The sequence below is a fragment of the Miscanthus floridulus genome, chromosome 12 (assembly GCF_019320115.1).
Source record: "Miscanthus floridulus cultivar M001 chromosome 12, ASM1932011v1, whole genome shotgun sequence".
NCBI classification, from domain to species: domain Eukaryota; kingdom Viridiplantae; phylum Streptophyta; class Magnoliopsida; order Poales; family Poaceae; genus Miscanthus; species Miscanthus floridulus.
The window spans coordinates 63,306,634-63,319,154 of NC_089591.1; the positions used below are offsets into that span (position 1 = coordinate 63,306,634).

Consider the following 12,521-nt stretch of genomic DNA (forward strand, 5'->3'; position numbering starts at 1 on the left):
CTAGCTGGAATCGAGTGACACGTCAAATACTATTTTATGTTTGGATGTACACCTCCAGGAATTCACTGTCTTCTTCCCCAATCCCCACCGCTCGCACGACGGCCTCGAGCGCAGAGGTGGAGGCGGCCTTGGCCCCAGCCATGGGCATGCGCAGGTGGAGGCGGAGGTGGCCCTGGCCCCGGCCTCGGCTTCGAGCGCGCAGGGGGAGGCGGAGGCAGCCCCGGCCCCGGCCCCGGCCCCGGCTACGACGAGCTCGGGCGCGGAGGCAGAGGTGGCCACGGCCCTAGGCCTGGCCCCGGCAGGTGTGGTGGTGTGCTGCGCCGCTGGCCGGGCGTGGGGCCACCGGCCATGGGGAATAGAAACGGAGCTCGCGCCGCTGGCCATGGGGAAGAAGGGAAGGCGCACCGCCGGCCATGGGGAAGAAGAAGGGGAGGTGCGCTGCCGGCCATGGATGGAGAGCAGCAGCGGGCTGGCCGAGTTGGAGGAGTTAATTCCAGCCAATACAGAGGGAGAGAGCTTCGTATTGGAGATGAGGGGGCACATGCCACTACACCACAACCCAAAATTAGCGGCGGTTGGGGGATGTTAAAAGTTTCGATTTAACGTCGGAAGGTCGGACGTTAAAGATCGGTAACGGACGGTGTGTCGTTATATCTCGTTTTTTACCACAGCCTATCCGACGTTAATTCTATTTAACTTTAACGTCGGATGGTCCGACGTTATATATTACTTTTAGCGACCCACCGTCCGTTGCAACGAATTGGCTGCCCTAGCGCGGAGTATATTGGCCCAATTCCCGCCCAAATTTTATGTGACCCACATTGTCAGAAAAAAATTGGAGCCCGCCAATCCAGCCCGCCAACAGCCCATCCCCTACTAGCGCTCATCACCCTCGCCTAAAAAAAACAAATCCCCAATCCCTCCGCATCGAGCGCGCAAGCCCCAGCCGCCGCCACTTCACATCGAGGGCTCGAGGTCGTGCCGCCCGCCGCCAAGCGCTACCCCATCCTGCGCCAATCCGCCCACCCGCCGCCGCCAGGGCCCAGGCACCCACCGCCCGCCGCGCCCGCCGCCTGCCGCCTGCCGAGCAGGAACGCCACGCACCACACGGACAGAAGCGCCGTGAGCTTGCTGCTTTGCGAAATAGAAGTGTCGTGCTGCTGCCGGCGCGAGCCGCGTCCCTCAGCCCTCCACCGCCGCTGGCCGCCTGCCTGGCCTCTGTCGCCGCCGCCGGCCTCCTGCCGGGCCTCTGCCGGCCGACTGCAGCCCTCCGGTCGGCCTCCCTCACCTCGGCTCCTCCATCCCGTCGGCGTCCACAGCTCAGGCCGATGACCTCAGCGCAGTTCTTCCCGTCGACGACCCCCAACGACGCCGTGTTCAGGTGAGCACAGTCGGTGACCTCAGCTCGCCCCTTCCTCAGCCCCAGTCCTTTCCCGGACAGCGCCCCAACCCCCTCCTGGTTCCTCCTCTTCTCATGGAAAGTGCCCCCACCCCCTCCTGGTTCCTCCTCTCCCCATGTGTCCCACAACACTGCCAGATCTACCGTGTTGATCTGTTGCTTAGCTGCTAGTTCTTCATTCATTGCCAGTCTGCCGTGTTGATCTGTTGCTTATATATATCTCTTGTTTTGCCTAGATCGATCCATGATATATTCTTGTGTTTATATTTTTAGAGTTTGTTTGGTCAGCTTCTGGTTCCCCCTAGTAAAGGTTGATGGATAAATCTTGGATTGATGATAATGCTAGGTAAATACAGTAACTTAATAGATATTGAAAGGGGTATACATAGGCTGAGTGGCTTTTTAACATAAACTTTCATGTAGGCATGGCAAGGCATATTTGCAGGGGGTGAACCGTTTCTTAGCTTTTGCATTTAGTAATGCAGCTGTTGGTAGCAAGATACTTTGTCCTTGTAGAAAGTGTTCCAACTCTTTCTGGTATGAGGCTAGTGAAGTCCGTGAACACTTAATATGTGATGGGTTTCTAAAAGGGTACAGAACATGGAATTTACATGGAGAACCCACCCCGTCTGTGAATCATGAGAACTGTGACATTGATGTTGATGGTGTTGAGGTTATGGATGATCCTGATGAAGATGATGATATCTCTGGTTTGCTTAGGGACTTAGCAGGTGGCTTAGATGATAGAGGAGATTTTGAGGAAAATAGTCCTGATCTAGATCCTTGTGAGGGGCTAGTTGCTATTCAAAAGCTGGTTGAAGAGAATAGCAAGGATCTGTTCCCTACTTGCAAGAAATATACCCAACTCCGATTTCTTATTAGATTACTACACATCAAACTCCTTGGAGGATGGTCTGATAAATCTTTTAACCTGCTACTAGAACTATTCAATGATGCATTCCCAGATGGTTCAGCCGTAGCAAAAACCTTTCATGAAGCTAAGAAATTGGTGAAATCCATAGGAATTGGGTATACTAGTATTCATGCTTGTGAAAATGATTGCATTCTCTATTGGAAGGAGAACATAGATTTGAATTCATGTCCAAAGTGTAAGGTTTCACGGTGGAAATCAACAAGAAAGAGTCTAGACGGGAAACATGTATATAATGTTCCCAAGAAGGTTCTCCGCTACTTTTCAATAAAGAAGTGTCTCCAAAGGTTATTTCTGTCCTCTAAAACAGCAAGCCTGACGAGGTGGCATGATGAAGGCCGGAAAAAAGATGGTCTCCTAAGGCATCCTGCAGATTCCCCTCTATGGGAGGACTTCGATGAAAAGCATCCAACCTTCGCTGCGGATAGCCGCAATATCCGTCTTGCATTTGCCACCGATGGCTTCAATCCATTTAGAACCATGAATAATAGCTATAGCATTTGGCCTGGCATTTGTATTCCCTACAATTTCCCACCTTCAATGTGCATGAAGCAATCAAATTTCATCTTGTCTTTTCTCATTCCTGGGAAAGATTTTCCTTGTGGTAATTTTGATCTCTTTTGTCAGCCTTGTCAACGACTTGTTAGATATGTTTGAAAATGGTGTTAGAACTTATGATGCTTCCATGGGTGAGTACTTCCAGCTACGGGCAGCAGTATTGTGGACTATTACTGATTTCCCTGGTCTAGGATATGTGTCTGGATCTGTCACATCTGGTGAAGCAGCATGTCCTGATTGCCACTTCTTTACTGATTCAATTAGACTTGGTAGTGGTTCCAAGACATGCTATATGGGTCATCGAAGATTCTTGCATGAAAATCATCCATTTAGGTTTGACGCCGATAAATTTGGTGGTAAAACTGAGTTCAGACCTGCACCTAAACCACTTTCTGGAGAGGAAATTTTGGAGTGCACTAAAGACATTAGTACTAGTTTTGGCAAGGATCCATCTGGGAAGAAACCAGCAAGAAAGAAACGCAAGGAAGGTGAACCATTAGTCATTTTTAAAAGAAGAGCTATTTGGTTCAAGCTTCCATATTGGAAAGATTTGATGTTGCGACATAATTTTGACTTTATGCACATAGGCAAAAATATCTGTGAAAGTTTATTGAACACATTCTTGGGCACTGTTGGGAAATCTAAGGATAACTTGAATTCTCGCTTAGATCTTCAAGCTCTTGGTCTTCGAACTGATCTTCACCCAATTGAAGTAGAGGACCAATTTTATTTACCACCAGCCCCCTACTCAATGAGGCTTGATGAGATAAAATTATTTTGTCAAGTACTAAAAGGGGTGAAGTTTCCTGATGGTTACGCATCAAATATACGACAAAATGTACATGTCGGTGAGAGGAAGGTATTTGGGCTGAAGAGTCATGAGTGCCACATTATTCTACAAGATTTGCTACCACTTGCTGTGAGAAAAATACTACCAGAAATAGTCAGTGCTGGAGTGATTCGTATATCCAACTTCTTCAAGAAACTTTCTGCGCCTATCATTCGAATAAGTGATATGGAAAGTCTACAGGCTGACATTGCTGAAACCTTGAGCCTTCTTGAGACTATATTCCTTCCATCTTTTTTCGACATTATGGTACACTTGATGGTACATCTTCCTGCCCAAGCAAAAATAGCTGGTCCAGTCCATTTTCGCAGCATGTGGCCTGTGGAGAGGTAACTATCTTAGGCCATGTGTCTTACTGAAGATATATACAAACCTACTAGTTATATACCAGTGTCAATTAATGTGCCTATTATTTTTATGTATAGGTTTCTAATGAGACTAAAGGGTTCTGTACGTACAAAAAGTCATCCGGAGGGATCAATTATGGAGTGGGCTAATTTCAATGGGTGCCTTACACTTTGTTCTCGCTATCTACATGGCGTGGGACAGATTACTTGTCAACCTAGAATAGATGAAGATGACAGTACACCTCCTTTCTTCCGTAGCATTGGTCAAGGCTTGGCTAGAAAATGCACATTTAGTTTAGACCACAAGACATGGGTGCAAGCTCATAGATATGTTTTGTTCAACAATGACAACATTGCGCCTTACTTGGAGTAAGTTATTGAAACCACTTGCATCATATAATCAAATTCCCCTGCATTCTAAAGTCACAATAACCTTTGCAGTAAGCATGATGAATATCTTTCCTCCATTGGCCATCGAAATAAACGGGACATCAACCGGATGTGTCATGAATCCTTTCATGAGTGGTTTAGGTTGCATGTAAGTGAAAGTAAAACTGAAGACTTGCTATTTGTGATAGATTTTACACATTTTAATAGCAGTCTTTCATAATCACAGGTGGGAGAAATGTGTGAGGAAGCACTAGATGAGATAAAAATTTTGGCCAAGGGGCCAATGTTGAATGCACGCAAGTATAGCAGCTATAGTATTAGCGGATTCTGTTTCCACACAAAATCCTATGATGAGGGAAGACCTATTCAAAATAGTGGGGTTGCTGTAGTTGCTGAGGCAACAAACTTTGATATGGGCAATAATGATCATAGTAGAATAACAAAAAATGCCTATTATGGAATTATAAAGGAAATTGTTGAACTAAATTATCATCACAAAGGAAATGTGGTTCTTTTCAAGTGTGATTGGGTTGACAACCGTGTGCAGGACAAATGGGTACAAACTGATAATTTGGGGGTTACATCTGTTAACTTTAAGCATTTATTCAATACAGGCGAAAAGATATCAGATGAGCCTTTCATTTTAGCATCACAAGCAATTCAAGTATACTATGTTCCCGAAGCAATTGATCATGAGTGGGCTGCTGCTGTTCAGTCAAAAGCAAGAGATGTGTATGACTTAGATAATTTAGAGAATGAGCACATGGATAATGGCAATGGAGTAGCATGGTCATTGCATGATCTAAGTGCAAATGTGACAGTGGATATTGTAAATGGGGTAGTCCCTTCTTTTAGAACTGATATAGATGGAACACTTGTTGTTCCCCAAAAGAAAAAGCCTAAAAAAAGTCTAAAAATTAAGTGTTGTTTAAGTGATGCCCGCTGCTTATATTTGTTATTGATTGTTTTATTGAACCCTTTCATAGACTGCTCATATTTGGGTTCTTTGTTTCAGGAAAACAAATGGAAAGCGCAAGAGGAAACAGTAGCAATGGGGGCAAGACCTTTTATGAGCTGGAGAGGGATGAAAATGTTGCAGAGAACGAAGAGATGATGGCATCACTTGGTCTCGTTCATATGGCGCAAGAGATGACGTGCAATGAACCTAGGAAAAGAGCAAAGGTCATCTCTTGTATAAATTGTTCTACTACAGTGACTTTGCTCATTTAATATTGATGATATTGTTCTACTACTTCTTTTAGAGAACTCATAACACAAGTGTTCAAGCAACCAGGATTCATAATCTGCGGCCAAGGCCACAAACAAGATTTGCAATGAATGTGAATGGGCAAGGTGAAGAAGATGTAGCTGAAGAAGATGATTGGGAATTTGAATCGATTGGAGATTTCTTATGTGATAATGAAGGTCTTGTATATCCTAGTAAATTTTCTCAAGTTATTTATAGTAGATTTTTGTTATGCCTGCTTCTAATTTCTCCATTTATTTATAGCAGATTTTCAGCGCAATACACAAGAGAAGAGGAATAGAAGATGTATCAGTAGATTGGATGTAGTCTTTGCAAGAAAACCTGAGATGCCTAAAATCAAAGTTATGGTCAATGAATATGGTCAGCCTGTTGGTGAGAATGCTAGGAGGTTTTCTGGTGCTGTTGGGGTACATGTGAGACAAAAAATATCAATTGCCTGTGCTGATTGGAGGCTTGTTGATGAGGACTTAAAGGATGCAGTATGGTTAGACATGAAGGTAGCTGCTCTAGTTTTATTTGTAGGCCTTCATTATTTTCTCACTTCATGATAAGTACTCATTTGCTACTTTCTCTTCACACTAGGAATACTTTGATATTGATGATAAAGCCTATGATTGGGTTTTGGATGCTGCTGGAAAGAAATGGAAGGATTTTAAAGCAAACCTGAAGAGACAGTTTTTTAAAGGTGAAATAACAGAGGAAAAGTTAAGGACAAAACAAGGTAAAAGACTGAATGATGATGATTGGAACTTTCTCAAAAACCATTGGTCAACCCAAGAATCTGCAGTGAGTACTACTCCTAGTTTTGCTTGCTGGTTACAGTCATCTTTGTTGCTTGCGGCTTGCATTGATCTTTCTGATATAGCCATATCTATCATAGGCTCAAACTGAAATTGCCAAAGCCAACCGTGCAAAGCTGTCCATACATCATACAACTGGTATCAAGAGCTTTGCTTGTAACAGGCATGAACTGGTATGTCAAATGACTTTTTTTCAATACGTAACGTGCTGCATTAAGTACTAAAAGTGAAACACTTGTAGGCTAATGAACTAGGGTGCACTCCTCGAAGGGATGAACTCTATATCAAAACATATACAAGAAAAAATGGAATTCCATCAAGGAATGCAGAACCAATTATTGTAAGTTTTTCATTGAACAAGTATCACTTTTTGAAATATTAGTTTTGGCATATTTACAATGATATCCTATTTGTGTAGAATAAACTTAAATCAGTTATTGATGCCCAGCCTGAATTGACCGAAAAATCCATCCAAGGTGATGCATTTGCTGCTGCTTGTGGAAAAAAGGAACCGAAAGGACGTGTTCGGGTTTTGGGCCTAGGACCAACTCCCCAAACTGTTGGTACACCAGGGGTCAAGTGTTACACTCCAACGAGGCTTCAAATGCAAGATCGAGAGTGTAAAAGGAAAGAAAGTCATATAGCAGCTCTAGAAAGTCACCAAACAGCTCTAGAACAACGCATAGCAGAATTAGAAGCTGAATTGGCGCATGAAAGGTTGGCACGTGAAAGGTCAAGTATGGAAAATGTCTCCCAAAATGGCTCTAACTCACGTCACCATGAGGTAAATTATTTGTACATTCTCTAATTTCAATTATCAGTCCTTGATTCTATGGCTAGATAATTGGCTCATATTGGTATTAGCCTTGCTTCAGTCCTGATTTACATAGAAGATGCATTACTGCGAGATCATTAATATGTTACCAAGTCACTTGTCTCTAAGTACTGAGAATATATATGCATTACTCATAAATATTTGCACCCTAAGTTCATGTGTTGTTCCAGAATGTCTCTAACTTTCCATTTTTATGTTTATAGAGCCCAAGATCTGAGACAAATCAAGTTGTTGAATTTCATGAAGATGGTGCCTATGCAAATAACTCTAATGAGTATGAATACATGCTTGTGCGTAGGACTAACTTAGCCCCACCAGTCCAGCAGCCCCACCGGTCCAGCAGCTCCCCAGTTGTGCAGCCCAACACATCTCCCGCAGCCTCATTTATGCAGCACAATCACTCTAGCCCCATTCCTACAACCACAGTTGTTCAGCCCCCTCAGTCTAGCCCCATTCCTACAGACCCGGCTGTTCAGTCCCCTCAGTGTAGCCCTGACGGTGCAGGCCCATCAAGGAATGGTGATGCAAATCACATCTCACATGACGACCTTGTAATGTTCTCATCGCTTTTCAATTTTTTTCTTCTAGTCCAATGGTGATTTTTTAATGTATACAATTCTCATAAATACATTGTTTGCTTCAGATCGGCAATGAAATTATACTCTATGCACTCCAGAGAGATGAACCTGTGGCCAAGGGAATAATTATTTCAGTTAATCCTGTCACTGTGCACGTAGGACAAGCTCTTGGAAAGAAGCACTGTCTAGTTGTTATCAGATGTGTGATGAAAAGGGATGCAAAGCTACCTCGCCCATATCCTGGTGTGGAAGAGATGGCTGATGCTAAGGACATGGCAATTGCTTGGCCATATAAAAGGGTAACAAACACAACTTGTCATTGTTTGTTTTTTTCATATGTAATGAGTGCCCAGATTTTCTAATCATTGATATTTCTAACAGCTCAAGGTCTGCAAGTCTAAGAAATCATCCCATGGAACAGGTCTGTAAAGCTCTAACTTAGCCAACATTTTAAAATTTTAGGACTGTGTTAGTGTAATTCAGTAGTGAAGAACTTACATATTTTCTTAGATGTGAAAAATTTACTTGTGCACTATTCCCAAGTATATTGTGAGTGTGCTGATTTTAAAATGTTTAGAATATATTCATTGACGTGCCAAAATTTTAAACCCAACAAGAAAGTCAGAAGGACCATAGGCAACATATTCAGTTTATAGGTTCTGTAACTAACAAGAGATATGAAGTTAGTATTGATCCTAGTGATTAGTGTATTGTATACTTTATGTAGCCTTTTTTTAGCTTGTTCCATATTCTTTAAGCACTTTTAATTGAACTTGTTGCATTGCCTTCAGCTTGTCTTTCTAGTGATCTAGCAATCTTAACCTTTGCCCAAAATACATTTTAAGCTAGTCGCAAAGCTTGGCAAGCATGCTGATTGTGTTAATGGAAAACTGAGTAAAGTTATTAAATGATCTAGGACGACAAATCAAAGTATCTTATGAAGTTTTATGTTGTGCTTTTTTTATGAATTTCAACTTTTATTTACAGGTGGTGGGAGGAAATAGCTGGAAGTGGACTGCAGCCAATGATTGGATCAAAGTGCTCATGACGACGTGTTTTGGACATTTTAGCTATAGATGATAACTTTTGTTTGGCCTTACTAGAGGTGGATCATTTTGTAAAGAGTGGAAGCAAACTATGAGACATGGGTTGCCTAGTCTGGCATTTGGCCAAACTTATTTCATCTTAGCTTTTGTATGCCATGAATTATGTGTAAAATGGCATGACACATCATGATGACTTTAATATAACTTGTGAGCTCTATCTTGGTCCAGTTTATGTGTTCTTGACTGTACTGTTTGAATGTATGACATGGCAGTGTTGATTATATGGTTAACAGCTAAACAGTATAGATATTATGTGTTGTTTACTTGTATGCATAGTGAGGGACAGTGGGTTGCTATAAACCTATATCATCAAACAGTGCGACGTTATAAGTTTAGAAAAGACGTCAGACAGCCCGACGTTATATCTTTTATATAAAGTCAGACGGTTCGACGTTAAAATTCGGTCCGACGTTATAGATTTTTAGCGTCGCCAGTATCAACGGCTAATATATCTGACGCTATAAGTTTATAACGTCGGACCGTAAGTCGTTGAAATGGCTTATAACAACTCACCGTGTGACGCTATATTTAGGCTGTGGTGTAGTGTGCTTCGTGAATACCGGTTGACATTGAGGATGAATACCAATTCCCAATTCCAAACCATCCAAACAGCTATATTTGGAGATAGCCAATACCCATTCTAATTCTAAGGCCTGAATATCTACTTCCAAATAGGGTGTAATAATTATCCAACACGAATGGCATATATACGGTTCCGGTCCCAGGACTCGCAATCGACAAGACCAAATTAAATCCGTCGCTGACAGGGCCGGGCAGATTGCTTCTAATCTCCAGAATGTGACGCGTTGCTGTTCACACGTATACTCCAACAGCCATCCATGTCCAATAATTGTTTACCATCCGATCCAGCCACGGATAATCCTCAGTCAAAATCAAACACCGGCCTATCTAGCCAGTAGCATATTCCAGCGCGTGCGTGCTTTATCAGGCCACCGATGCCATGCACTATTAAGCAGCTAGATTAAGCTAGCTGTGAGTGCCCATCGAATTAATTAATACAATTAAGCCGGCCGCCTGCACAGCACGAGACCATGCATGCATCACAAGAGTGATTAGAGAGATGGAACATGGCTATCATCCGTGTTAATTAACAACGCTAGCTAGGATCAGGCTTCAGGGACACGGCTGTCCAGTCCAGCAAAGCTACAGCCAAACCGATGGACCGCGCCCTCTCTGCAGCTGGTGCATCATCGCCGGCCGTCATCATCACCACCGCGCGCCGGGCCGGGGGGCGGATGCAAGTCGACAGGGCAAAACACTGTGCCATCCCCTTGCGCCCCACCCTCCCTACACCGTATCCCACCATATCCAGCCACCCGCTTTCTCCCACCAGTGCAGGACCAGCTGCTGCTGCTGCTGCTAATATTCCTTCTCCTCCTTCCCCACACGTACGCCCAGCATACACACACGACGTCTCGATCAACAACAACAACACAACACAGTTAGTAGCTAGCTATAATCTGCTCGATCTTCAAGTCTACTACTGTGGGTGACTGCTAGTCAATAATAATACTCTCGCTCTGAGCCGTCATGCGGCCGGTACAGAGACTACTACTACAGAGACAAGATTAACGATCGAGGAAACAGTCGTTTTGTTGGCTTACACGTACGGCCGGCCGGTGAACAGCTAGCTAGCTAGCTGGTGTAGCAGCTACTACTACGTACTAGTGGCTCGATCGACCGATCGATCGGCCGGCTTGGTCGGTCATGACTGCTGCGGCCGGACGGCGATCGGGCGGTGGCAGACGGCGGCGGCGCCCGCCTTGCGGTCGGCGGCGGCGGCGGAGTTGCCGTTGTTGGACGAGGAGGAGACGCGCTCGCAGGAGGGGCACATGGTGAGGGTGGTGGGCGGGGACATGTGCATGTAGAGGTGCGGCGAGACGAGCTTGAGCGCGCGGAGCTCCTGCACCTCCTTGTGCAGCCGCCGGTTCTCCTCCGTCAGCGTCTCGCAGCAGCGCTTCAGGTACTCGCAGTCCACCTCCGTCTGCTTCAGCTTCGTCCTGCACGAGGAGGGGCACAAAAGAGAGAAAAGTGTGCATGCTGATCAGAGGTTCATCAGAATACGCAGCATGCTAGCTGTGTGAAATTAAAGCTGTGCTGTGCAACGGCGACATATCGCATGTGCGTTACGTACCTGGCGCGCCTGTTCTGGAACCACACCTCCACCTGGCGGGGCCGCAGGCCCAGCTGCTGCGCCAAGGCTGCCTTCTGCCGCTGCACGCCATTAATCAGCAGCAAGTTAGTACAACTTACACGCAGGGTAACCGGGCGAATGATTGACAACTAGTACTGCTAGCTAGCTGTTCATCCAGGAGGAGTCCTGATCACGGGGAGGATCGATATATAATAGAACACAGGAGAGAAACTGCCGCAGACCTTAAATTCTCAATAGCATGTTACTAGCTACTACTTACAGGGTTGAGAGTTGGGTGCTCCCGGAAGCTATCCTCGAGCACGTCCGACTGGTCCTTGGACAACCGGAGCTTCTTCCTGGAGCCGTCGATGCCGCAGCCGCCGTCCTCCTCGTCGCTGCCGCCTCCTCGCAGGCCCTCCTCGCCCGTGGCCTCACTTCGCTTCGCGGGGAGCAGCAGTGGCATCTCCAGGAACCTCTTCTCTGATGCATGCATGATCCAGAGTGCCAGCCATACACGGTATTAGATGCTGACGACTAATCTTACATATAGTCAAGTGTCAAACAGACATCAACTCACAAGAGTACACTAGCTAGCTTAATGAGCTGCTGGCAGTAGTGTGCCTGCAGCCCTGCAGGAGCAGGAGCTATATGTGTGTGTGTGTGTGTGTGCGCGCGCGCGCGCGCAGCAACTTGCATTATATTTACCTGGAGCGCGTAGCAGCATGGTGGCGACATGGTGAGTGCTGCCAGGAGACGCGAGGGACGAGCTGAGGCTGAGGCTGAGGCTGAGCCCTAAGTCCTCGACCCTCTCCATCATCTATCGACCTCTCTTCCTCAATCTGATAATATCTCTGCAAGGAGTAGCTAGCTAGCCTCTTCTCCCACCTCGCTCTCCACCGATCAATCTAGCTATATGTGAGAGCTAGCTATATAGGCGTGTATGTGTATGTGTATGTGTAGAGCTGGAAGAACGATGATGGAAGAACTGGGGATAGATATATAGTAGTACGAGTAGCATGCAGCAGACCAGCAAATGGATAGATAGATGGAGCTGTCCGATAGATGAAGTGATAAAAGAAGTGGGGGGAGAGCGAGGTTTTTAAAGACATGGGAGGGGGAGCAGGGCGGGAGGAATGTTGGATCTCACTTCACATAGTTTCTGGGACAGCAATCATTAACTTGTGGGGCGGGCTCCTTAATTGGTGTAATCATAACTTCCCCACCTCCTCCTCCTCCGCCTCCGCTCAAAATTGCTGGCCTAGCTAACTTCAGCTATTCCCCACCCAGCATTAGGATTTTCTTTTCCAC

General features: G+C 45.3%; 1 protein-coding gene, 1 long non-coding RNA gene and 1 pseudogene across 2 annotated transcripts; 2 read left to right on the forward strand and 1 right to left on the reverse strand.

Moving 5' to 3' along the window:
* Positions 1-1,732: 1,732 nt before the first annotated feature.
* Positions 1,733-7,591, forward strand: LOC136495992 (uncharacterized; annotated as a pseudogene).
* A 589-nt stretch (positions 7,592-8,180) lies between these two features.
* Positions 8,181-9,096, forward strand: LOC136497124 (uncharacterized). The gene is made up of 3 exons (XR_010769212.1): positions 8,181-8,251; positions 8,334-8,373; positions 8,940-9,096. It is a non-coding gene; the product is annotated as an uncharacterized lncRNA (long non-coding RNA).
* A 649-nt stretch (positions 9,097-9,745) lies between these two features.
* On the reverse strand, positions 9,746-12,265 carry LOC136498024 (homeobox-leucine zipper protein HOX17-like). Its single transcript, XM_066493957.1, has 4 exons — positions 11,919-12,265; positions 11,494-11,693; positions 11,214-11,293; positions 9,746-11,079 (listed from the first exon to the last, which is right to left on the reverse strand). Exons 1-4 carry the CDS (start codon positions 12,028-12,030, stop codon positions 10,785-10,787), a joined length of 687 nt encoding a protein of 228 aa, XP_066350054.1. The 5' UTR covers positions 12,031-12,265; the 3' UTR covers positions 9,746-10,784.
* Positions 12,266-12,521: the final 256 nt, after the last annotated feature.